General features: G+C 36.7%; 2 protein-coding genes and 2 long non-coding RNA genes across 10 annotated transcripts; 3 read left to right on the forward strand and 1 right to left on the reverse strand.

The window, feature by feature from the left end:
* The first annotated feature begins 3,080 nt into the window (after positions 1-3,080).
* On the forward strand, positions 3,081-3,903 carry LOC126587978 (uncharacterized). The gene is made up of 3 exons (XR_007611287.1): positions 3,081-3,317; positions 3,443-3,749; positions 3,861-3,903. It is a non-coding gene; the product is annotated as an uncharacterized LOC126587978 (long non-coding RNA).
* A 4,034-nt stretch (positions 3,904-7,937) lies between these two features.
* On the forward strand, positions 7,938-8,369 carry LOC126584512 (protein PELPK1-like). Its single transcript, XM_050248871.1, has one exon. It carries the CDS (start codon positions 7,938-7,940, stop codon positions 8,367-8,369), a length of 432 nt encoding a protein of 143 aa, XP_050104828.1.
* Positions 8,370-8,840: 471 nt separating this feature from the next.
* On the reverse strand, positions 8,841-26,131 carry LOC126587973 (uncharacterized). 7 transcript variants are annotated; one of them, XM_050253092.1, is made up of 4 exons: positions 25,786-26,131; positions 25,297-25,498; positions 25,104-25,186; positions 8,841-9,468 (listed from the first exon to the last, which is right to left on the reverse strand). In XM_050253092.1, exons 2-4 carry the CDS (start codon positions 25,297-25,299, stop codon positions 9,048-9,050), a joined length of 507 nt encoding a protein of 168 aa, XP_050109049.1. In that variant the 5' UTR covers positions 25,300-25,498; positions 25,786-26,131; the 3' UTR covers positions 8,841-9,047. The 7 variants fall into 7 exon arrangements, 3 of the variants coding, with proteins under 3 accessions (XP_050109049.1, XP_050109050.1, XP_050109048.1); XM_050253093.1 differs by having other exon boundaries at positions 8,841-9,426; positions 25,297-26,131; XM_050253091.1 differs by having other exon boundaries at positions 25,297-26,131.
* Positions 22,189-23,903, forward strand: LOC126587979 (uncharacterized). The gene is made up of 2 exons (XR_007611288.1): positions 22,189-22,435; positions 22,467-23,903. It is a non-coding gene; the product is annotated as an uncharacterized LOC126587979 (long non-coding RNA).
* Positions 26,132-27,654: the final 1,523 nt, after the last annotated feature.

The raw sequence follows: 27,654 nt of genomic DNA on the forward strand, positions 1-27,654 counted from the left end.
CTGAAAAAACAAAATTTGATGAGAAAAATAAAGTGTAAATGTAAACAAAAATCAACGGTTAAATTTTGATCTATGATTTATATGATTATAGTGGCGAATTTCGAAGTTAAGTTCTTCACGAAAGTTGTAAAGCTTGTTATTACGAGCGTTTATATATATTTTCTATATTTTTTATACTTCTACATTAATTAAAAAACTATTAAAGACTTTACTTAAATAACAGCCGTTAGATCAATGAGATTAAATCTGTACCGTTGGATTCTATTTCAATTATATTATTACATTTTTTTTTGGACAAAAAAACCCCTCATATTTCCATTGTTTTCCATATAAGTCCTGACTGATTTGATCAAAACAAAAAACCCACTGCCCCTAGCCCTAAATTCTTTCTATCTATTCTTTCTCTCCCCACTCGGCCGTAACCCTCTCTCCCAAGTCCCAACCCCCCCCCCCCCGCAGCGCCGTTTGTTCTACGCCCCTTTCTCCCGCCGTCTTTCTTCCAAAATTCCCACAGCCACGATATTCTCGTCTTCCATTCGTACGACATCTTCCTATGTAAGTATTTCTCCCTCTTCAAACTTTCAATCTCTTCACTCTTTCTACGCTCATATTTCCCATTTCTGACCACGAACTATTGACACAGCTTCTTGCGTTGGATTCCTCTCTTCCTCTTGTTGATCTCTTCAGTGTTACATTGTCCAGGTATGAAATTCGCTGTCATCATCTATTGTTGTTTTTTTTATGATTCGGGATTGGACACCCAATTTTTCCCTCGCTTTGAATGAACACCCAGTTTTGATATGCGTTCATGTCCAATTACACTTGGTACAATTTTGATTGTTTTGTTTTCAATTGTGCATTATACATCTAAAACCTAAAACTTGGATAACACTCACCCATGTTACAAGTTACAACTCCCATTCGACACTTTTGCTGATCTGTGTATCTCAATTTGTTTTTTTTAAATTGATGCTTTTAATGACTTTACGAAAAATAATTTTATGCTTGAAAATTTGGAATGAGTTGTTTTTTATGATTATTAGCAGTGATTTTCACATGCACTCTGTTTTCTCCTTTTATACTCCTTTTTTGGGCTTCTTGATATCTAAATGCTAGAGAATACAAGCGAGTGCAAAGAAGAAAATAAAAGTTCGAAAATCGCTTTTTATTTGTATATGTATTGAGCTAATTGTGAGTAAGGATAACAATATTTGAATGAAATCTGGTGTGTGTGTGTGCGCGCTCTGTGCGTGTGTGTGTGTGCTGTCCGTGTGTGTGCTGTGTGTGTGTGTGTGTATGTGCTCTGTGTGTGTGTTGTGTGTGCTGTGTGTGTCTGTCTATTCTTCCACAACCTTTTGAAACACTCTTTTATATGAATTAGTTTTTTTTTTTTCATATCTAGCTCACTGCCGTGTGTGTGTGTACTGCAAGTCTGCAGACTCTTTTATATGAATTAGTTTTTTATTTTTTTTCATATCTAGCTCACTGTCGTGTGTGTGTGTGTGTGTTGTGTGTGTGTGTGTGTGTACTGCAAGTCTGCAGCTCACTGCTGTGTGTGTGTGTGTGTGTGTGTGTGTGTGTGTGTACACTGCAAGTCTGCAACCCACTAGTAATATCCTACTAGTTTAAAAAGCTATTAATTAATTTATACCCATTTTGATTCAGAAGCAATGGATGCTAGAGATTCAGATTCAATAACTGATGAGGAGTCCGTGGAGATTATAATGGGAACAGAACGAGATCTTGGAAGTGAAAGTATAGACAATACAAATTCGAGTTCTACAAAGAAAAAGGCTAGAACAATCAATTTAGGTAAGCGAAAACTTCGATCTCCTGTTTGGAACACTTTCACTAAATTGGATACTATTTTTGAAGATAGTAAAAGACGTGCTCAATGCAAAGCTTGTAAGAAGGTAATGATAGATAATAGTCATCATGGGACAGGAAATATGAAAAGACATTTGAATACATGCCCTGCAAAGAATAATGTTGAATTGTTTATGTCGGCATCTGAATTGTGTTCCCAAAAGTTTGATCCTCTGGTATTCCGTGGCTTATTAGTAGAGGCAATCATCAAGCATAATCTTCCTTTTAATTTTGTTGAACATGAGGGAATCAAGGCTTTGTTTGCATATGTATGTCCTGATATTAAGCTACCATGTCGAAATACTATCAAAGCTTGTGTGTTGAGGATGTTCAAAACTGAAAAACAAGCATTGCATAAGTTGTTAGGCTCGATTGAAGGTAGAATTTGTTTGACATCAGACTTATGGTCATCTTAGTGCACTGATGGGTACCTTGCACTTACTGCTCACTTTGTAGACAAGGATTGGAAATTGAATAAAAGAATTATAAGTTTTTGTCACATGCCTCCTCCGCATACTGGTGTTGCATTATGTGAGAAAATAAGTGCGTTGGTAATTGAGTGGGGGATTGAGAAGAAGCTATTTTCTATTACTTTGGATAATGCTTCTTCAAATATTTGTTTTGTTAACATTTTGAGGAATCAATTAAATATTAGAGGTCTTCTCTTGATGAATGGTGACTTCTTTCATGTGCGTTGTTGTGCTCATATTTTGAATTTGATAGTCCAAGATGGACTTAAAGAAATTGATTCTTCGGTGGTAAAAATTTGTGAATGCATCAAGTATGTAAAGGGTTCTAAGGCTAGGAAACTAAAGTTTTAAGAATGTGTTAAGCAAGTAGGGATATTTGATAGTAAAAGAGGTTTGAGACAAGATGTCCCTACTAGATGGAACTCAACCTATCTTATGCTCGATAGTGCCATTTTCTATCGATATGCTTTTATTAATTTAGGGTTGAGTGATTCAAATTTTGAAAGTTGTCATTCTTCTGAAGAGTGGGATAAAGTGGTGAAGATTTCAAAGTTTTTGGGGTACTTTTATGATGTTACATGCTTATTCTCTAGGACAAAGTACCCCACATCAAATTTATTCTTCCCTAAAGTGTTCGTAATTCAGCTTCAAATTAAGGCAGCCATTGATGATTGTGATAGTTTCATGAAAAAGATGGGGGATTATATGCACATAAAGTTTCAGAAATATTGGTCAGACTACAGTTTGATTATGTCAATTGCAATCATCTTGGATCCTCGTTATAAGCTACATTTTGTGGATTGGGCTTACACAAAGCTTCATGGCGTGAATTCTATGGAATATAAAAATGTTCATGGCACATTGATTGCTCTCTTTAATGTGTACTCGGAAATATCTGCTCATCTTAATTATTCAAATATTCCAATGAACTCAATGCCTAATCATCAAACTTAAGGTGGAGAAGGAGATGCTCTCTTTGAGGTAACATAAAGTTTGTATTTTCTTTTTTATACATAGTACTTTAAAATTATTAATATTATATTTGAAATTGGGTTATGCATAATTTTTATGATGTTTCTGTTTTTTTTTTAATTTTTATGATGTAGGATTTTGATAATAATTACAATGGTCCAAACTCAGTTGAAAAAGGTGAATTACAGAAGTATTTGGATGATAAAAGACTAGATAGAAGACAAGATATAGATGTTCTTTCTTGGTGGCAAATGGAGCGTTTTCATTATCCAATACTTTCTCAGTTAGCACGAGATGTGCTAACAATTCCTATTTCAACTGTTGCTTCAGAATCTGCTTTTAGTATTGGGGGTAAAGTGCTAGATCAGTATCGTACTTTATTGTTGCCAGACACGGTTCAAGCTTTGCTGTGTACACGAGATTGGCTTTTTGGAAAAGGAGGTAGTATATCGTTTTTATAATATAAAACTATTTTTTATTTCTTTTCATAATTATTTTTAGTACCCATAATTTGAATGGTTTACATACAATGTTTGATTTTTCTATGTTTAGTTTATGCGGAAGAGAGTGCTAATGTGGAAAGCCTCAATGAAAACATCTTCAATATAACTCTTGAAGATAATATATCAAGCCAAAATTCCAATACTTTTTCCCATGGTGACTGAGGAAAATTGAAGGGTTTGATTGGAAGAAAATGTGCAAGATGTTCTAATGTTCCAATGTCCTTAATTTTGCAAATCTTTTGAACATTTGATATTTTGTAATGTTCTTATGTTTTTTTTATTATGCTCTTATTTTGGATATGTAAATATATACTTAAAACGAAAATTGTGTTTTTATGTTTTGGTTTTGGATGTTACAATATGGTATGTATTATCTATCGTTATAGAGTATAGACCATACCAACAAATAATATGACTATTTGGAAGTAGGGGTATTGATGTGAATTAAATTGGTGTACACATATTGGCTCTAGCAGACTCTAGAAAGTCTAGGTTATGTCCATTGTGTATGACATCACACTCGCAATAAGGTGGGCAATGGGATCCCTTGCATAATCATATAGTCTCATATGATCTCTTTTATTGTCAGTGCCTATAGGCATGGCAATCGTATATATATCCTCCTGACTCAATTGCACCAATCAAATAACTGGGCCACATCTTTGACAGTAGATAATTTATGCTTTTATTTTTATTGTCGCACCTATTTTTTCTTTCATTCACTTATTTGCTTCCTAAACCCTTTTTTTCCGCACAAAGCTTCCTACGCCATAGAACTCACCATCATTGCTATGATGCTTTGGTAATTCTGATGGCACATAGCAAGAGTAGTCTTCATCGGTGGCCTGCAATACCATTCTTGCATGGTTAGAAGATTGATTTGTGTTTTGGTTCTAATCAAGCAATTGTGGGTTCAACCTTTTTTTCACTCAAAAAAAGTATTATGTTTTTTATTTAATTATTTATTGGTTTAAATTATATTTTCCTTAACGGGTAACGGGTCGGGTCATATTACCCGTTAATATTATCGGGTCGATTTCGGGTCGGGTCATTTTACCCGTTTATTTTAACGGGTGTTACACGACACGACCCGTTAAGATATCGGGTGTGACACGAAAACGACACGAACATGAGAAACACGACACGAATGCCAAGTCTAGTTAAGGTTCCACCATAAAACCAATTGGCAATATGGGGAGTAGCTCAACCTCTTGTAAGTCTATGCAAAGTCTCTCCTCCCATCAATATGGAAGTCATTCTCAACATCTTTAGCCTCTAAAATGCAGTTACTTTGCATTATATAGTCTCTTTTTCAACATGGAAAATTGGAAAAGTTTTCGAACTTTTTCTTTAAAAAAATGGATACATTAAATAGATCATTCATTTATGAGATAAGTTTACTCTCTTTAAGGTGATTTGGTATCTAATTGTTCAAGTATCAAATAATTAAGGGTAATGTTAGGGAGATTAAATTTGCAAACTAAATTATATGTCATCAATAAAAATAAGCATGTTTATCAACGTGTAAGTAATAAACTAATCATCAACTTCCATGTCATTTAGTTTTTAAAATTTTGTCTACAAATTTAATCTCCCTAGCATTACTCAATAATTAATATTAATATGAGACTCACTTATTTTTATTCCGTGAAAAATGTTTTCATTGATGGTCATTCATCAAGACCCACCTATTGTCCAATGCAAATGATTAAAAAATTATGTAGGAAATTAGGTATAAATTAAAGGTCATTTTAGTTTCGGTACCTAATTAGCCTAATTGTTAGATTGAAACCTTATTTGTTTAAATATTTTGATTGGGTCCTTAGCATCATTTAAGAGATTTAACTCATGCATTTATGCATTTAATGTCCCACAAATTATGAAATTTAAACAAATTCATATAATATTTTTAAAATATAATAAATACTTAAAAATCAATAATAGGGTAATATTTTTCTTCACAAAATTATAGCAAAAAAATAATGTACCCACATAATTATTAACATATTTTAAAAAATAATTATTGATATATTCTAAAACATAAAACAAATACATATAATTAGCATGGGTACATTTGGAAAAATAAAAAATGGGTACAATAAAATAAAAAATATGGGTGCAAATACAAATAAAAGTTTAAAAAATATGGGCATAAAAAGAAATTAATAAATGGGTACAAATTAAAACTAAAAATAAAATTGGCACAAATTAAAAAAGGATTGCAAATTAAAAATGGGTACAAACTAAAAATGAAAATATATGATTAAAAAATTGGCTTTTTATATTAGCATACAAAATGTTGAATGCATCTCACATTAAAATTTAATATTAAATGACTTATTTACCCCACTATGCAATGACAATTTTGACCTTATTAGGTTTAAAAAAAAAATCTAAATACACCCCAAATCACTTTTAGCGTATTATTTATCTTCTCAACTATCAAAACTCTCTCATCCTCCATTGTTGAACAAAACCCTAACCAACCAATGATACTGCAAACATGTTGATTGAGAAAAATTGTTTTTGACTAACGGAACTCAAAATCGATGTTTCAGAAGTTTCACATGAGGTAAGACTGCATTATTTTCATTGTTTTAGTGATTTCGATGACATCGATAATTATTTAATCTTGCGTTTGCTGAGTTATTTAAACTTCTATATTCATATTCATCTTTTAGGGTTCATATTAATCTTGCGTACCCAGTAACATAAGTCGTATTAGTGCTAGAGTCATATACTATTACAAAGTAGGTACCCGCTCGGCCTCAAATAACGAGTTCAAAGCGTAATTGTTAGGTGATATGGAAGTGAAAAGAAACCTAAAAGCTTGGAGGAAGTGGGGTGTATAGAAAATTAAAAATGAGTGTTATAAAATTTGAGAAATGTGGGGTGTATAGAAAATGTAAGGTGTATGTATAAAATATAAGGTGTATATTGAGAATATGGGTGTGCGGGGTATTATGGGAAAGTATGTGGGGTTTATTCAATAATTTGTGGGTTGTTAATATAATAAGCCTTAAAAAATTAGGAAAACTAATGAAAATGGCTTGAAAACTTTGAGTTTTAACGATAATGACAAAATAAAGGGTAAAGTGAACAGTACCAGAATTGACTTTTTAGTGTAAAAATATGGTTTTTCGTTAAAAAGAACATTACCATGATCTTTTCATTAAAGTTCCCATAATAATTTAGCCATAAATATAAATATACCCTATGTAACATTTCTAACAATAAATGAATATATTTAGCAATAAAAAAATATTTTGTTATTGAAATAATTAATGACATTTATTGAAACCTAAGAACCTTGATAAAAAAATTAAAAAGAAATAATATTTTAATCAATGAAGTAACAAAAAGAGGGATGAGAACCTAATTTCTTCGTAAATGAATCACGTGATTTATAATGTCCAAGTTGATAAATCGTAAATCATTAACCAATCAACTTTGTGTAATCTTAACTTTTGAAGGAATAATCTGCGGCCATCACAACAATCCTTGTTAAGAAAAAGGTCCTAGCTCAGATCGAAATGTGAATTGTGTAGAATCCTTCGCAATACGTGCTGTATATGTATTGTATTCTTGCAATGTGTGCCCATTAATTTACTACTGGAAATCTGATCCTTTGAATGTCTTGAGCAGCTTGTATGCATGCTAGACACATGCAGTCGCGCATGCATGAAAACCACTGTTTTCTTGGCACGTACTTCTGAGTCACATTGCCTATTATGTATTGAGAGATGTAAAGTCAAGTCACATTTAATTTTATCATTAAGTTTACGGATGAGATTAGGCCAGAAGCGGCACTGCTTTCAATCCTCTGCTAGCCGCTGCCGAATGCCGATTGCCATCTAATTAAATCCTGCCAGTTTCTTGTCTACTCTTTCTAATGGTTATCACGACCATCAAGAGCCATGCATGCGCCTCTCTCTCTCTCTCTCTCTCTCTCTCTCTCTCTCTCTCTATATATATATATATATATATATATATATATATATCTATATACACACATACACTAAGGCTTTGAACTTGAGCTCTCTCTATATCTTCACTCATGTTTTCTCCAACGATGAGTTTCAAAATGGGACTGATTCATTGTTGCATGTTGTTGTGTCTGATCGTTATGGTAGCCAATCATGTTGAAGCACGTCAGCAGCCTGCAGAGATTCCAAAACAGGTTGAGGAGGAGCAAACCAAGGGAAAACTCCTAGGAGGAAGTGGTAATGATCAAAGTGAAGGAAAGGTGATGGAGCAGTCCTCAGGAAAGGCAAAGATGGATGAGTTGGGTGAGATGAAGAATTTGCCACCACTTCCTAATATTCCCATTCCACCCCAACTCCCAATTCCACAATTCCCATTGCCGCCCCAAATTCCTGGCTTTCCAATTCCACAATTCCCGTTTCCACCCCAAATTCCTGGCCTTCCAATTCCGCAATTCCCCTTCCCACCCCCATTTGAGATTCCTAATGCCCCTCCATTCCCATCAATTCCCAATTTCCCATTCCCTCCTTTTAATATTCCTAATATCCCCCTCTTTTCACCTCCTCCTGCTTAACTTTTCTAGTTGATTAATTAATTAGTAAGCTTTATGTTACTTTGCAAGTTCTATCAACTAAGGTGTGTATGTTTTTTTGCAACTTAAGTAGTTGAGCTGGGTTAATATGTACTTTTCGTATGATGTTAATTTCAATTTAATAGTGAAAAGTATTTAGTTTCCCTATCCAACTTATATGCAACATTTGTATTGTGGTCTAATTACAATTTTTACACCATTCAGATCAATTACGGTTAAAATAATTGGGATGATGATATTAACACTCTTTTTTGTGTGTGTCCAACTTGTAGGGTATAGCTAAAAATAGTTAGTATAGTGATATTAATACTCATTTTATATGGCCTCGCGCACTCCTTCAATAAGTACAAAAACTGGCAAATTATTCAATTTAGAGTGTAGATGATTAAAATAGTAGTGACAAAAACGCTACGCAAAGGTTGAAAAAAGTACTTTTGATATCAGCCTGTAGTATGAGTAATTGAGGAACAATGAGTCATCAATGTATTGAGTGCATTATAGCTAAAAAGATGAAGTTAACATCATCTCTAAAACATTGAAAGGAAAAAAAGGGTGAAATCATCACTAAATCAAGCTGCAATTTGAGAACACACAATATGAGCTAGCTTGCTAGGAGTAGTAAAAAAAAAAAGAAATTGCCGTGCCTACAACAAAGATAATTCATGGGGTGGTTGTTGCCTCCTTGGTTGGAATCACTGGGTCTGAAATCTTAGCCAGCACTGATGGCCGTAGAGGAGCAAAAGGATTATTAACTGAAGGCATGGTTGGGAATGGGAATGGGGGAATTGAAGGGATTTTGGGAATTGTTGGGAAGCCAGGAAATGGGAGCAAAAAGTTCATATTTTCAACTGGGCTGGGAAGCTGCTGCACCATGGGCTCTTTGAAGTATGGCACTGTTGGTTCCATTTGGCTGTTGAAAGTGAAAGGTGCAGGGAAACTTGACTGCACAGCTGAGGAGGAAGAGTCCGATCCCAAGAATTGCATCGTTGATGGCTTCTTTAGCTCCAACAAGCGGCTGGATGCCAAGCATAAGTGAAAGCTGCAAAGTAGCGAGCCGAGAAAGAGCAAGTACAAGAGAGAACTGAGACCAGTGAAAGCCATAATAATTATTAGGTCAACTGAGAAAATTAAGTGATGATATATATCGATGGTGATCAGAGAGTGGGGCGCTTTTTATATATATAGGGGCAGAGAAGAGAGAGTGAATTATAGTTTGGCTACTTAATGGTTGGTTCATGGTTTTCGTGTTACTTCTACTTTGAACCTAATACTTGGCTTTTGGCTTTTGACTTCATCTAATAGGAAGTTGAACTGTTTTGGTGTTTCACTTTGTTGATGAGATTAGGGACTTTTCATCAAGAAAAGCATGTGCCTCATTACAAGATTAGAATTTCATTGGTTGAATCATTAGCTACGAATTTGTCTTGTAATCTGTCGTATACATCTCATTCTATCAACCTCTTTCCTGTTCTATGATAGACACAAGGTGATATTAGATTAATAAGGAAAACTGATTGATGGAAGGCTAAGTAATAGTACAAGGGAAGAGAAGAGAGAGTGAATTCTATTTTGGTAACTTTAGCGAAAAGCTCACAGTACTGTTCATTTTAACGAAAAACCATATTTTTACACTAAAAAGTCAATCTTGATACTATTCACTTTACCCTTTATTTTGTCCTTATCGTTAAAACTCAAAGTTTTCAAGCTCTTTTCATTAGTTTTCCTTTCTATTTTTGGTGTATGGGTCGTCTCTGAGATTTTCGGGACCCTATGCGAAATTTACAAAATGGCTCATTCTTAAGATAGTTTTTCAAAAAAAAGTAAAGATAATGTACTGATGTTAGAAAGCAATAACTTAAATCAAAACAAACTTAAGACTTACTGATTGTAAATTTATAAATGTCATTAAATAATAAGTAAAAAGAGTTACAAACATAACCTTTACTAAATAGTCAAAATCACTTCAATCTTCAACAACCAAACAAGAAAAAAAGTTTCAAAAACTCTAACGTCAAAGTTTCACTTGAATATATAGCATTATTATATAATAGAATTGAAAGAAAAGAAATGTTTTTTGATGTTATTATTAACACTTCAAACATCTCATTGAAATACACTCCAAATATTTATATATTTTTAGAAAGAAAAAAACTTACACATATAAAGAGTGCACAATAATATTTTTTTAATATATAGCATTATTACATATAAATTTTACACAGTAATGCTATTCTTACCACATTAATATACCACATTAGTGTACCATATTATGTGGCATCTGATGTGGTTATCCACATCATCTAAATTAATCATATTTTAATTTAAATTAAAAACCATTTAATAAACCAATAATAAATAAAAAAATCTGGAATTAAATGATGTTTGTGGCATACGAGAAGTCTTCTTATTCCTTCCTTCATTCCTTCCCCGTTGCTTCTTCTCCCGTTTCTTCCTTCCTTCCTTCCTTCCCCGTTGCACAACGAAGGTTTTCCAATCGGCGAAAACATGAGAAGGACAATGTCAATGTCGCGCAGTATAGATAATTCATTAGCCTTTTTCATGATGCCGTTCTTCCTTTTAGCATAAGTTGCTTGACGCCCATTTGTATTCTCCAACCCCTTAATTTTTAGCTTTACCCTTCCCATCCTGCACTTTGGACTGCGAATCTTACGCTTGAACTCCCCTTCTTTGACAGTCCAAAATATCGAAAAGCCTACCCAAACACAAAAACCAATCATTTCTTCATCACAATCTATCCAAATAGGGGATCGTCGATGAATCTTTGTCGTATGAGAATTAGTTGAGATTGTGGTATCCACACTAACGTGAAAAAATCTGGGCTGAAACAAAAAAAATGGCGTGGAAGAAGAAACTGGAGAAGAAGCAACGGGGAAGGAAGGAAGGAAGGAATGAGAAGACTCCTCGTATGCCACAAACACCATTTAATTCCAGATTTATTTATTTATTATTGGTTTATTAAATGGTTTTTAATTTAAATTAAATTATGATTAATTTAGATGATGTGGACAGCCACATTAGATTCCACATAATGTGGTACACTAATGTGGTATATTAATGTGGTAAGAATAGCATTACTGAATTTTACATGGAAAATTTTTTGAGGCCCTTGAGTGCACCTTTCGCTCCCCTAGTTGGTGTTCAGGGCTCCCATGCTGCTTCCACCTTGAACCTAATATTTGACTCATGCACGCAGATTGGCTTTTGAATTTAGCTCGGTAGGTTTTTATAGAGAAAAGTTGTTTTTTTATGGCATTTTGGTAGTTTTGTGAGGATGAAGATTAAGTGGCAATGTAAATTCTTATCTTTTGTCGTAGATAATTATTCTGGAAATAAAGCGCTTAACCAGGAAGAAAAATCTGTTTTATATAAGGTAGTAAAAAAGTAGAAGACAAGAACACTAAACTCACAAACACAAAAAAGACTTCAAAGTTGTCTAGCCTAGCCTACCCTTTCCCAATTCTTTTTGTGATTCAACACCTTTACAAATTGTATTTATGTTTTAATATCTGCTACATTACTTATATTATTGATTTCTTGAAAGAAAACTTCATTTCAAAGCAATTTAGCTACCAGTAAGAAAAAAAAAATATATTTATATTTTATCATAATCTTACTGTGTCTATTTCAAAAAATTAATATTCATAATCTTACTGTGTCTATTTCAAAAAATTAATATTGTGTCCGTACAAGTGGATGGGCATGGGAAAATATAAGGACATGTTTGATACTCTACTTGAATCCAACTTTTTAAACTCAAAAACAATTTTCAAGTTTTAGGCCTTAAAAACTTGTTTGGTATAATTATTTTCAAAAACTAAACTCAAGACTGACAAAAAAATATAGTATATTCTCTAAAAACATAAAAAGTGAATTTTTAGAGTTTTTAAATTTAAACTCACTCATTTCTTTTCGCTCCCTTCTCCCCTCTCACTCTAAAATCTCTCTCTATCTTTTTTTTTTGGGCAAAAGACTGTTTACTACCCTCATGTTTCATGGTTTTCAACATTTAGTACATCAATTTTTTTTCGTCTCAGAGTCATACATAAAGTGTACATTTTGGGACAATCTCATACATCCGTTAGTCAAACTGTTAAGTCAGCTGTTAACTGTGACGTGGCGCCCATGTGGGCAATGACTGAGCGCCACGTGTCATCCACGTGGAAATTTTTTAAAAAAAATTATAAAATAATATATATATATATATATATTATAAAATAAAATTAAAAAAAAAACCGAAGCTGGGCAGATTCGGAAGAAGAAGAAGAAGAAGAAGAAGAAGAAGGAAGAAGAAGGAAGAAGAAGGAAGAAGAAGAAGAATGAGAAGGAAGAAGGAAGAAGAAGGAAGAAGAAGAAGAAAAAAAAAAAAAGGAAAAAAACTGGGCAGATTTGAAGAAGAAGAAGAAGGAGAAGGAAGAAGGAGGAAGAAGAAGGAAGGAGGAAGAAGAAAAAAAAAACTGGGCAGATTCGAAGAAGAAGAAGAAGAAGGAGAAGGAAGAAGGAGGAAGATGAAGGAATGAGGAAGAAGAAAAAAAAAACTGGGCAGATTCGAAGAAGAAGAAGGAAAAAGAAGAAGGAAGAAGAAGAAGAAGGAGAAGAAAGGAGGAAGAAGAAAAAAAAAACTGGGCATATTCGAAGAAGAAGAAGAAGAAGAAGAAGGAGAAGGAAAGAGGAAGGAAAGAGGAAGAAGAAGAAAAAAAAAAACTGGGCAGATTCGAAGAAGAAGAAGAAGGAAGAAGAAGAAGAGGGAGAAGGAAGGAGGAAGAAGAAGAAAAAAAAAAAACTGGGCAGATTCGAAGAAGAAGAAGAAGAAGGAGAAGGAAGGAGGAAGAAGGAAAAAAAAAACTGGGCAGATTCGAAGAAGAGGAAGAAGAAGGAAGAAGAAGAAGGAGAATGAGGAAGAAGGAAGAAGAAGAAGAAGGAGAAGGAAGGAGGAAGAAGGAGGAAGAAGAAAAAAAAAAAAAAAAACTGGGCAGATTCGAAAAAAAAGAAGAAGAAGAAGAAAAAGGAAGAAGAAGAAAGAGGAAGAAGAAGAAGGAGGAAGAAGAAAAAAAAAGGGCAGATTCGGAAGAAGGAAGAAGAAGTAGGAGAAGAAAGGAGAAAGAAGAAAGAAAGTGCTCCTATCAAATTCCCTCACACTTAGCTTTTACTAGTCCTCGAGCAAAACAAACAAAAGAAAGTAAACAAAACGAAACCAACTAACCAAAACAAAACCTAAACCTTCCAACGTTTGCCTCAGGGATTTCCAATGCACATGACATGTTAAAGATTGTTATCCCCACAGATTTGAGTCATCTTTACACAAGCACATACTTAATTAAAGCCACCACTTACTAATTCACAAGTAATCAATCAAAACAATGCTTTGAATGTAGTAACATGCCTTAGAGAATTCCCTCAATTCCTTACAAGATATACACTCTATTTTCACTCAGATTTTCTAACTCCACACCCTACACTAGTCATATGTGAGAAGATTGATGTAGATATGAAAACGAATGCTCACATATATGTATCACAAAGAACGCAATTTCTAGAGTTAAGAAGCATGTTTAGATATGATCTCATGAATGGGATGCTACTACTTAGATGCGAGAACCAGTGACACCATATGCTCATACCAAATTCAAACTCCACAAATTGAAACACATAACACTCAAGATAGAAGTTAAGGGTTGTAATGGGGCTTAGGTTGTTGGTTAACAAGGAAATGATAGGGAAAACAAACGTTCTTCAAGCAATAGTAAGCAAAGCAATGAAATTGAGACTTAGAATTCACTTAGATTGCAGAAATTAACTTTAAAACACAAGGGGAAGACTTAAACAACTCCTTAGGGTCGAATTCATTGTTTTGGACCCTTACTTCAACAAACAATCCTTTGGAACTTTTTTCTTTTTTTTTTTCAAACTGTTTTTTCATACTTTTCACACTTTTTTCTTCATTTTTTCTTTTTCCACGAATTTTTTTTTTCTTTTCTTTGCCGTGCCTATGGCACACAATTCCTCATGAAAAATACTTCCCCCACACTTGGTTTCTGCCAACATAGATCAAAAGGAATTCAATTCGAATCATGTTTTACTATGCTTTAAGAACAAGGGTATGGATAGTCCTAAACTAGGCTAGGTGAGGATAATGTGGGTTAACAACAACATAGGCTAAACAAGGCTCAACGGGGTTAAAACCTACAAAACATAATGACATAGGGGATTCATGGCTTTTTGGCTAAGGTGGTGGTCACTACACAACTTCATCTTGAATATGTGTTATGCAAATCAATAACATGCTTTGAATGAAATGGGCATGAGTTCTAGCATTTGGAACTAAATGATGAAACGCCTTCTAAGTAGCAACCAAGCAAGGAATAATGAGATCATGCAACGACTTAGAAAACAAAGAATGCACAGATTTTAACTCTCCAAATAAGCGTTTAGGCTCAAGTCTCACAAGGTTGTAGCGTTAGTTTGAGTTCCTTCCTTCAAGCATGTTACAAAAACTGATTTTTTTCTTTTATGATTGCATGTGAATTCATAAGTTATAACCACAACCAAGCATAAACAAAGAGTAAATCAAACTTTCATCCATGTTAATCACTCTCTTTAACAGTCATGCACTTAAAAACCAAATCCTCATCATTGTGTTGGAAGGTACCCTAAGACACAAACAAACACACAAAAACAACTCTTTTTGGGTTTTTAAAACAAATTTTTCAAATTTTTATGTAATTTTCGGATTTTTACTTCAAAACACACCAAAACTGCTCAAAAACACTTAAAAACAGCAAGGAACAAGTATCCAAGTTAAGGGTGATAAAATCCCACGAATTTGCATCTAAAACACTTAGTTACCCCCCCCCACACTTAAATCAAACATTGTCCTCAATGTTTCAAGCATGAAATCACACTAAACAAAAAGAAACACACAAACAGCAACTAAAACAACTAAATAGGCAGATTCGAAATAAATAACAAAGGGAAGAGTTTAGGAACGCAAATCTGGAATTGGAGTGATTCCGTGGTCTTCCTTTGTTGCATTGCATGGGTTGCCTCCCAAGTAGCGCTTTCTTTAACGTCGTACAGCCGGACGAAAAGCCCATTTATTCTCCATTTGTGCCCACAGCACCCAAAGAAATATCATCCACGGTTTGTTCAACAAAGTTCTCATAATATGGCTTCAAACGGTGTCCGTTCACTTGGAATTCATGACCTGTTTTGAGACTTTGAATCTGGATGGCACCATAAGAAGATATGTTAGTAATAACAAACGGTCCAATCCACTTAGAACGTAACTTACCGGGAAACAAACGTAAACGGGAATTGAACAATAGCACTTTCTGCCCAATTGAGAATGATTTCCCACGGATCATGTTGTCATGGAAAGCTTTGGTCTTTTGCTTGTAAATGCTTGCATTATCGTACGCCTCGTGCCGTATCTCATCAAGCTCATTCAATTGCAATCTCCTTTGACTCCCTGCTTCCTCGAGGTTCATGTTAAACTTCTTGATGGCCCAAAGTGCTTTGTGCTCCAATTCAACAGGAAGATGGCATGCCTTGCCATAGACAAGTCGGAAGGGGGACATCCCAATGGGTGTTTTGTACGCCGTACGATACGCCCAAAGTGCATCATCTAACCGTAAGCTCCAATCCTTCCTCGTTGGCCCAACGGTCTTCCCTAAGATTTGCTTGATCTCACGGTTGGAAACCTCGGCTTGCCCATTCGTTTGAGGATGGTAAGGTGTAGAAACCTTATGGGTGACACTGTATTTCCTCAATAACGCTTCAATGGTCCGATTGCAAAAGTGTGACCCTCCGTCACTAATGATCACTCGTGGCATTCCGAACCTCGCAAAAATGTTCTAATAAAATCTGCAACCATTTTAGAATCATTAGTTCGGGTGGCTTTTGCTTCCATCCATTTCGACACATAATCAACCGCAAGCAAAATATATGTAAAACCATGCGAAGAAGGAAAATGACCCATAAAATCAATACCCCAAACATCAAAAATTTCAACATTTAGGATAGAAACCTGCAGCATTTGGTCCCTAGCACTAATACCACCCATTCGTTGGCATTTATCACATGTTAAGCAAAAAGTTTTAGCATCTTTGAAAATACTAGGCCAATAAAATCCACATTGTAACACCTTAAGGGCTGTGCGTTGTGTGCCAAAGTGCCCTCCACATGCATATGTGTGACAAAAACTCAAAATTGAATGACATTCAGAATCGTGCACACAACGACATACAATCTGATCGGGGCAAAATTTCCATAAGTACGGATCATCCCACACATAAAACCGTGCATCATGCCTAAGTTTATCACGTTGGTGCCTAGTGAACTCACTTGGAATACGTTTTGACACTAAAAAATTAACAATATCGGCATACCAAGGCGCACTAACCTTAATGGACAACAATTGTTCATCGGGGAATATCTCCAAAATCGGCAAAGACTCCTCATTATGCACCATTCGGCTTAGGTGGTCAGCCACCACGTTTTCACTTCCCTTCTTGTCCCGAATCTCTATGTCGAACTCTTGAAGTAGCAATATCCATCGAATTAGCCGTGGCTTGGCCTCCTTTTTGGTGAGCAAGTACTTCAGAGCTGCATGATCAGTGAAAACAATTACTTTAGTTCCAATTAGATATGATCGAAATTTATCTAAAGCAAAGACAACGGCAAGAAGTTCTTTTTCCGTAGTGGAGTAGTTCAATTGTGCATCGTTCAACGTCCGTGAGGCGTAGTAAATGACATGCGGCCTCTTGTCCTTTCTTTGTCCTAAAACAGCTCCTAAAGCATAGTCGGACGCATCACACATGAGCTCGAACGGTAGACTCCAATCCGGTGGAACAATGATGGGTGCCGTGGTCAACAACTCCTTGAGTTGGTTGAATGATGCCGTGCACTCCTTGGTGAATTCAAACGCCACTTCTTTTTGTAGGAGCCGGCAAAGAGGTTGTGCTATCTTCGAGAAATCTTTGATGAACCTACGATAGAATCCTGCATGGCCAAGAAACGAACGAACCTCTCTAACCGAAGTCGGAGAGGGTAAGTGACGTACAAGATCTATTTTCGACTTATCAACCTCAATACCCTTGTCAGAGATTATATGACCTAAAACGATACCTTGTTTAACCATAAAATGACACTTTTCCCAATTAAGTACAAGGTTAGTTTCAACACAACGTTTTAGGATCAAACTTAGATTATGCAAGCAACTATCAAACGAATCACCAAATACGCTAAAATCATCCATAAACACTTCAATTATCTTTTCTACGTGATCAGAAAATATGCTCATCATGCATCTTTGAAATGTAGCAGGTGCATTACATAAACCAAAAGGCATGCGACGATATGCAAAGGTACCAAACGGGCATGTAAAAGTGGTTTTTTCTTGGTCCTCGGGTGAAATGACAATTTGATTATAACCAGAATAACCATCAAGAAAACAATAAAAAGCATAACCCGCTAACCTCTCAAGCATTTGGTCAATGAACGGCAATGGGAAGTGGTCCTTCCTCGTGGTGGTGTTTAGCTTCCTATAGTCAATGCACACCCTCCAACCGGTTTGAATACGTTGAGGGACAAGCTCATTCTCGGCATTAGCTACCACCGTCACTCCGGATTTCTTTGGCACACATTGAACGGGCGAAACCCACTTACTATCCGAGATTGGATAGATAACCCCGCAATCTAGAAGCTTTATGATCTCCTTTTTCACTATTTCCATCATCGGAGGGTTAAGACGGCGTTGAGCCTCTCTAGTTGGTTTGGCCCCCTCCTCAAGAAATATGTGATGCATACAAGTCGTAGGGCTTATACCTTTAATATCGGCCAATGTCCAACCTAGGGCAGATTTGAACTCCTTCAAAACTCGAAGCAATTTCTCCTCCTCTTGTGCCGTGAGGGAGGAGGAAATAATAGCAGGTAGTGTTTCATTTTCTCCCAAGAAAATGTACTTCAAATGGCTTGGCAAAGGCTTGAGTTCAAGGATAGATGCCTGAATTATGGATGGAAGCAATTTGTTAGTCGAAATGGGAATGGACTCACGGGTAGTATACTTACCATCAAGCTTAGGTGAGGACTCAAGGGCAGCCACAACTTCAATTAGATCCTCACTAGGGGGCACGGCATGGCCTAGTCCATGTATGCCGTGGGTTACACTAGAATCGGCCCCCTTGGTTTTGATTTCCATGCCTCGTGTAATGACCTTCTCAAGCGCATCGTCATTCAAATCGTCGAGATATCCCTGCGCCAAAGAGTCAATTATATCAATAGAAAAGCATGAATGGTCCTCACTAGGGTATTTAATGGAATCAGAAAGATTAAAATTAACAACTTCCCCATCGAATTCCATGGATAAAGTTCCACTATACACGTCAATCTTCGTCCGGGCCGTCTTCATGAATGGCCTTCCAAGTAGAATGGGCAGCGAAGGAGCATGGTCCGATTCATCCATCTCGAGGACATAGAAATCCGCCGGGAAAACTAAATGATTAACCTGCACAAGAACATCTTCCAAAACTCCCTTTGGATAGGCGTTAGATCTATCGGCCAATTGTATTATGACCCCATCATTTTTCAACGCTCCTAAGTTCATAGATGCATAAATGGAATATGGCATAACATTTATAGAAGCACCTAAATCAAGCATGGCAGATTCAAATCTAGTATTCCCAATGACACAAGGAATGGTAAAGCTACCTGGATCTTTGCATTTGGGAGGTAGTTTGCGTTGCAAGATGGCGGACACATTCTCACCTACCTTTACCACTTCCTTAGTCGACATCCTCTTCCTAGTGGTACACAACTCTTTTAAGAACTTAGCATACCTTGGAACTTGCTTGATTGCATCTAACAAAGGTATGTTAACTTGAACTTTCCTAAAGGTTTCAAGGATATCCTTTTCGGCCTCTTCTTTCTTCGTTTGCATGAACCTACTAGGAAAAGGCACATTTGAAGGGAAAACATTAGTATGAACTGAATTGGACACATTCTTACCTTTGTGGGACGAATTGGGCAGATTTGGGACATTAGGAACTTGCGGCAAAGGTGGAACCACCTTTGCCGTGGGCAACCTTGATTCCTCCTCTTCCATTTGCAAAATTTCATCCTCGTTATGACCTGTTTTTGATGTAGGACCTGCCCCAACTTCCTTACCACTTCTTAGGGTGATTGCTTTGGCACTTTCGAACCCCCCCTTCGGATTTGGAATGGTGGAACTAGGAAGTTGTCCGGGATCTCGAAACTTACCTACAAACTCGGCAATCTACCCAATTTGTTTCTCAAGTTGATCCACCCTTTTATCTTGGTTTTGCATAGCCTTAGCTTGATCTTCTTGCCTATTAGACAACTTAGTTAGTATCTTAAGAAGTGCATCATTGTCAAGAGACGTACCTGAGGCACTTGGGCCGGATTGGGCTTGATTTTGGGGTGGGCCGTAGGTTTTGGGAAAGAACCCCGGGGGTTGTTGCCTAAAGCCTCCTTGGTTTTGAGGTTGTTGGGGATCCCTCCACTTGAAATTTGGGTGGTCTCGCCACCCCGGATTATACGTGTTGGAGTATGGATCATGTCTTGACTGATTTTGGCTTTGAAACCCAATGGCATTCGCACTCTCCCAACCGCCATTCTCGATGAGTTAAGGACATTTTTCGGAGACATGTCCTTGGATAGAACATACGCCACATACCACGGGTCCTTGCATCTTCATTCCCTCGGCCATCTGTGAAACAATAGAAGTAAGATTAGCCAATTGTGAATGAAGATCGGAAGTCGCACTTACCTCATGTACATGGTGCCGTGAGGGTCCTCTTTGGCCTACACCCTCGTACTGTTGAGCGTTCAACGCTCGATTAGCAATCAAGACCTTGGCAGCCATGGGTGTTTTATCCACCAATGCTCCGCCCGCCGAAGCATCAAGCATTTGACGTTCTAGAGGTAGGAGGCCCTCGTAGAAATATTGCAAGAGCAATTCCTCCTTCATCTGATGCTGTGGACAAGAAGCAACAAGTGATTTAAACCGTTCATAATATGTAGGAAAAGACTCACCTTCTTCTTGCTGAATTCCGCTTATCTTTTTGCGTAGGAGGATGATGCGAGAAGTTGGAAAGAACTTCTCCAAGAACGCTCTCTTCATACTCTCCCAAGAAGTGACAGTGCCGGGAGCTAACTCGTATAACCAATCCTTGGCTTTATCCATCAAAGAGAATGGAAAAGCCTTCATCTTCAAGATATTTCCGTCAACATTGACGGGAGTCATACTAGAGCAAACTACTTCAAATTCTTTCAAATGTTTGTTAGGATCTTCCATGGACAAGCCATGGTATTTAGGAATATGATGAAGCAAACTTGACTTTAATTCAAACTCATCCGTCTTACCTTGGGCAGCCATGGGGTATTGAATGCACAAGGGTGCGGCATTATCCAAACCCGAGGCGGAAAGCTCCTTGAGTGTACGATTGTCCATGGCCATGCCTTGGACTTCTTCAAATATCCCTGCCGTGGCTTCCTCCTCCTCTTCTTGTACGTTTTCTTCAAGGTCAGATTCGGAATTGGGTGGATGGTGTTCTTGCTGGTTTCTAGCTCTTCTTAACTTCCTCTCAAAATCGTCGTCAAAATCCAAGATGTTTGTACGAATCGGTTGAGAGCTTCTAGTCATACATTAGTACCTAAGAAACAAGAAACAAAATTAGGTCAGAAACTTAAACAAAGTCAGAAACAAAGTGAAATAAAAGAAACAAAAACAATCCAAGGGATTAGCAAAATTGCTAATCCCCGGCAACGGCGCCAAAAATTTGATGCGAAATAGATAAGCACACAAATTAAACCCTCTTTTTGTCAAATTGTAGTAAAGATGTAAGTAGGGATCGTTCTAGACCGGGGATTAGGAGGGATTGCTAAACACTTGGAAACTGACTTAAAAACTCAAAAACAAAGTTTAAAACACTAAACTAGACTCAAAGAATGCAAAAGTAAAGGTTAAAACACTTAAGCAAACCTAAAACTCAAAACAGCAACTAGAAGGCTCAAAACTGCCTAAAAACCACTTTCTGGGCAGTTTTGAGCACCTACACTAATTTGGACGAAATTTGATGAAAACTTGAATCAAAATACTTAGAAACACAAATCAAAACACTTTCTAACTAATCTAAGACTTCAAATTAAAGGGGGATTTGTTTTGGACGAAAATTTAACACAAAACAGAAACTTGAAACTAAACAGATTGTAAAAACGATTTTGGTGAAATCAATGGTTAAAAGGCTAGTTAGGAGGTTCTTCTCCACACATGTCACACTTGCAAACAAAACGATTTTCAGTTGTTCTTCCAATAAATTATGAATACTCAACGCCCCAAATTAACCGTGAATTGCACTAATTAACTCTCAATTTTTCCACAAGTTATTAAGTTGGATGATTGCATACGACAACCTAAAACATTCCCTACGAGTTCCCTACATGAATTGCATAATAGAGATACAAGCAAGAATCATTACGTTCTATGAAAAACATAAGCATTGACGAAGCATTTGTTACTATGAATTGCATGAAACTTATGCTAAGAATTCATTCAACGCGATCGTTTTCAAGCGATCTTCACTACGTGTAATTATAAGATTGTAACTATTAGGTGAAACTCCCTCATAATCTAGCATCATATTCATGCATGAAAACTAAGCGTGCACTCTCAATCAACATACACAAATAAGTTATCAATCAAATAGATGAACGAATTGAATCCACAACTTATGAAACAACAACTGAATGTAATCGAATCAAATTGCAAGCATGTACATGGTTTCGAATTACCCCCCAACCAAGGGGGTTTAGTTCCTCATACTCACAACACAAAGTTTATTGAATTGAAACATCGAAGACATAAGAAAGATTACACCTAAAACGCCCACGAATTCCACTTTGAATTTCTGACTTCAAGCTCCTCTTTCTTCTTCTCCTTGCTGCGGCAGAGAGGGTTTAGGGTGTTTTTGGATGTGATTTTGGTTTTAGAAGGGAATTAGGATGATATGGTGGTGCGGCAAGAGGTATGAGTGGTGTATGGAGGTGTAGAATGGTGTATGGAGGTGTAGAATGGTGGCTGGAGTTGTAGAATGGTTGCGGCAAAGAGTTGGAAGTGGCTGGACGAATTTTCTGAATTATGGAGAGGGTGATGTTCGGCCAAAGGATGTAAAACATTTATATATATAGGCACCTAAAACCCTAAAGAAATCAGGTTAGACAATGGGCTAGGGTTTAGGTGCGGCTAGGGTTAGAAAATCCACAAGGAATTAGGGTTTACAATCAGATTTTTGCATAGGAAAAGGCCTAGGGTGCGGCTTGGGCTTAGGGTAGATAGATTAGGGTTTAACTTGGCAGAATTTAAATGATTAGGCCCTAGGATGTGGCTGATTAAATGGGCTAGGATTAGGGTTAAGGTGCGGCATAGGTCCAAGAAGTGAGGATGGGTCATCCAAAAGCCCAAAGCCTAGAATAGAAACTCACGAAAATGGAAACCTCCAAGAATAGAAACTTCCAACTTTTAGAAACTTTGGTTGCCAATTCCGATTTAGGAAAGATCAACCAAAAATGGAAACTTTTAGGCTTAGCTTTCCTACTTCAAGTAGGAAACCTCAAATCTTCAACTCTTCAATTCCATCCCATCCTTGTGTTCCAAGCATGTCCTTTTCAATTCAAGCTCACATTTTGCTCCAAAAGCTCCAACTTGCATCATTTCATGTAATATGTCCTTTAAACCTGAAAACACATGAAAGTAGCTTAAAAGACTACTTTAACGAAGAAAACATAACAAAGATGCATAAGAACTAGCTAACTAAGGCGCATAAATATGCTCCTATTAGAAAGGAAAAAAAAACGAATCTGCTACCCAGATTCAGAGGAAGAAGAAGGAGGAAAAAAAAACAAAAAATCGTTTTTTTTTTAAATTTATTTATTTATTATTTTATAATATATATTTTATATTTTTTTTTAAATTTCCACTTGGATGACACGTGATGCCCAGTCATTGTCTACATGGGCGCCATGTCATTGTTAACGGTAGACTTAACAGTTTGACTAACGGATGTATAAGATTGTCCCAAAATTTACACTTTAGGTATGACTCTGAAACGAAAAAAAATTGATGTACTAAATGTTGAAAACCATAAAACATAAGAGTAGTAAACAATCTTTTGCCCTTTTTTTTTCCTCTTCTTTTTTGTTTTTTACCTTTTTCGTCTCTTCTCTAATCCGCTTTTCATTCTCTCGATTCTTTCTCTCACTCCTCTTCCTCTCTATCTCGTCCAATCCTCTCTTCTTTTTCTTTCCTTCAATCATCTCTTACTTTCTTTCTTCTTCTCTCATCTTTCTCCTTCTATTGCGACCCCATCTTTTTAGATCTCTTTGTCTAGTTAAAGTTGTAAGATTTAAAATTTTTAAATCACAAACCAATCAAGTTTTTGAGTCTTAAAGAAAATTGTTTTAAAAAAATGCTCTTAAGAAATATTTTGAGAAATAATAAAAAATTTCAAATAAGATACCAAACAAGCCTTTATATTTTCAACCTTATCAGATCTAATTTGGACTGAGTTCAAATGCAAATTGGAATTTTTATCGCATTTCAGATGAAAAAACTGAACTTAATTGTTTTGATGTTAAATGTGACATGTTTTTTATCAGATTGACATGATATCTTCAAAAAAAATTATTGTTTTGTTTAAACTTGTTTTTAGCATATGATATCTAAGCTAAGTATCTATTTTTAGATACTACGTGATCGGTGCCATCGTTGTACTTGCTGTTGCTGTTCTGTGGAGGGTTTTCCGAGCCCCCTGCAGCTCCAGCCACCACCACGGCACCTGTAATTCGCCAGCAAGCAACAACCCCTACAGCTCCAGCCACCACCACGGCACTTGCAATTCGCCGGCGACTTGGCACGTTCCGTAGGAACCTCAAAACCGGCTTCAGTGTTGATCCAGATGCGCTTCGCAGGCTACGAACCATTCTTCCAAAAGGTCATATTGCTCATGAAGCGGAAATAGATCGGGTAGGGGCAGGGAAAGCCAATTGAGACCCTAAATGTCCAATGAGAGTGACAACAGCTACGACTATCGTAAACTAAGATAACAAAAATAAAAGTCAGAACCTAAATATCAACAAATGAATAGAAAATGAGTGGGAACAACTTATCAAAAAACCTGCGGAAAGAGAACCTGCAGAAAGAGACTGGCATAACAGGGATATGGTATTTGGAATTAAGGAAACAATGATTGTGCACCCATATCTGTAGAGTCTGACTACACCTTTAAGCAAAGGCCAGATACCGCTGAAAACAGCCCGAAAGGCCAGAGACAATCAGAAAATGTAGAGTTGAGGACTCGGAAAACCCTCCACGGAACAGCAACAGCAAGGACAACGATGGCATCGATCACTTAGTACCTAAAAACAGATACTTAGCTTAGATATCATATGCTAAAAACAAGTCTAAACAAAACAATAAAAAATTCTAAAGATGTCATGTCAATCTGATAAATAAAAAACATGTCACATTTAACATCAATCAAAACAATTAAGTTCAGTTTTTTCATCTGCAATGCAATAAAATTTCCAATTTGCATTTGAACTCAGTCCAAATTAAATATCAAATTAAATCTGATAAGGTTGAAAATATAAGATATCCAAAAAGAATTCCACAGGTAATCTTACCTGTGCCTTGCGAGGGGATCGAAATCGATCGCATCAAAAGCAGATGCCACCCAACGCAAAATAGCAGCGACAATTGGAGGCACCTAATTAGCAAAACAAAATAACCTAAATCCTAAATCAAACCTAAATCTAAATCCTAAATCAAATAGCATAGCACGTCAGGGAGGAAGGGAGAGAGGAGAGAGGGATCTACCATGTCAAAGGAGATCGAATGCGAGAGATGCGAGAGCGAATGCGCGAGTTCTTGCACAGGAGCGAATGCGCGGGATCGATTTGTAACATTTGTTACGGTTCCTGAAATTTACTGCGCCTATATTTATAAGAGACTAAATCCCACTCACGATCCGTCCGATCTGGATAGTTCTACGGTCCAGAGTCCTCGACTCCCCGCCGATCTGAACGAGTAATAAGAGCATGTAAAAACAAATAAATATAATAAAAAATGTAAAAAGCTGATACAAAGAAAAAAAATTCAGATCCACAACTTGTGAAATAGAGAACAAGCATAGCATCAAATGTGCAAACACAGAAACTGAAAACAAGCATAATATCAAATGATACAAATTTGCTTGTTATCAATTTCTGAGGATGAGTATTTGATATCATATTTGTTTTCAATTTCTTAGGCTGTTAAGGCCTCAACACAATTTTTTTTTTTCTGTACAAGGCATTGGAGAGAGACTTGTGTTGGGAGAGAGAAACGGGACAAAGAGGAGAGGATACGAGAGGAAGGCTGCCGTCTGATCGGTTTCACCATCTCTAACCCTCATTATATAGCGTTGCCAACTTAGGGTTTCAAATGAAGTTACGAAATTACCCCTCTGTTTAGATCTGGATTTAAAGCGGCTCTATTGGGCTCTTCCGTTGTCATTAAATGGCCCACTAACTATCGAAATTCTAAATTTACAGGGCACTTTTCATCAAAAACAGCATGTGCATCATTACAAGTTTAGAACTTCATTGGTTGAATCATTAGCTACAAAGTTGTCTTGCAACCTATCACATATATCTCAGGTATCCAAAGCTGCTGCTACTTGGTTTCCACCAAAAAACCAAAAAATAAATAAAAATAAAAACTGCTGCTACCTTGAACCTAACACTTGACTTATGCATGCAGTTCTGCTTTTGAATTTGCACTACTTTTATTTGGACTGAGAATAAACATTGGGCCTGTTCAAGGCTCAAACCTAAAACGGTGATTTGTATTTATTTTTAAAAGCAGTTCCACCCATAACACAAATGCACCAGCACCTAGCGTATTTATTAAAATATTATTATTTTTTATTATAAAATAATAAAAATTAATAATTTGACAAATTGTACATCAAAGCACGCTAACTCACCACCACCTTTATCATCATCACCGCCACCATCCTCTTCGCAGATTGTACAACAAGGATCATTACTTTAAGCCTTTCTAAGACAACCCAATTCGAATCATTGCATAAATCCCTAAAAAATTAACAAAAACATTGAAAGACACTGTTTGTGGGCATGAACTGTGGACTCACTGAGGCTAGGCTTCAGCACCGGCAAGAGCAGCTTGAGATGCAGAGGCTGAGGAGGCAGCTTCTGGCGATGGTGGTAGCATTAGAAACTAGACTTCTCCGGTCCTCAATTGAGGAACCTCAAAGTGAAGCGGCACGACCTCTGGAGCTTGAGATGTAGATCGCAATGCGGTTGGTTCAAGATCAAGAACAGGGATGACAACAATGATGACACCATAGGTGAGATTCTAGCAACTTATGCCTTCGGTTCCGTCTCCACCCTTACTGTTATCTCTGCTGTTGCAGTCGAGCCCAACATCTCCTTCTCTGCCATCTCCGGCGGACAGACCTCTGCTGGGACCTGGCGTATAAAAAATGATTTTAGATCATGACGTTAGATGGGCCGGTCCCAAGGTCTGTCAATTTTGGGCTGGTCTGGAGACCAGCTTAGGTTGGGTGGCACAATCTGCTAGGCTAAAGAGACTTACCTAGGTGTCGGGCCATTTTTTTGGCTGTGTACCGCCCTATACCACCCCCGGTGGAAGTGCTCTAATGGAAGCGAACACGGCGCAACTTTAAAGATTTCAAAAACATTATGGACGATAAACATCCTTTCACACTGTGCAGTTAACTCAATAGGTTTTTATTGAAGAATAGTTGTTTTCTGATGGCATTTGGGTAGTTTTGAGAGGAAAAAAATCAAATTGCAACGTAAATTCCTATCTTTTGTCAGTAGTCACATTAACAACTAGAATGAGAGAGAATTATTTTGAGAATAAGAAAAAATGTATGTTCTTATAAGATAGTAGAAAGGCAGAAGATACATACGTCTGACTCACAAACACAAAATAATTTTAAAGCCCTGCAACCTACCTTTTTCGAGTTCTTTTTGTAATTCAACACCTTTACAAATTGTTGTATTTATGTTTTAAGCTATGCTACAATACTTTAGCTTCAGCAAGTGAAACTCCACCAACGATGGGCACAAAGTCAATTAGCATTTCCTCAAAGCAAACAACCAGGGACTTGTCATCTTGTGACCCTTTTTTTTTATGGGAGGATGC

Source organism: Malus sylvestris, chromosome 10, assembly GCF_916048215.2.
Source record: "Malus sylvestris chromosome 10, drMalSylv7.2, whole genome shotgun sequence".
NCBI classification, from domain to species: domain Eukaryota; kingdom Viridiplantae; phylum Streptophyta; class Magnoliopsida; order Rosales; family Rosaceae; genus Malus; species Malus sylvestris.

Bases quoted from the DNA above. Each gene is read 5' to 3' on its own strand.
- LOC126584512 (XM_050248871.1), top strand. From the start codon at position 7,938: ATGGTAGCCAATCATGTTGAAGCACGTCAGCAGCCTGCAGAGATTCCA.
- LOC126587973 (XM_050253092.1), bottom strand. The intron at 9,469-25,103 runs GTAAGATTACCT...CACTGGTCTCAG, and splicing joins GATCCCCTCGCAAGGCACAG to TTCTCTCTTGTACTTGCTCT.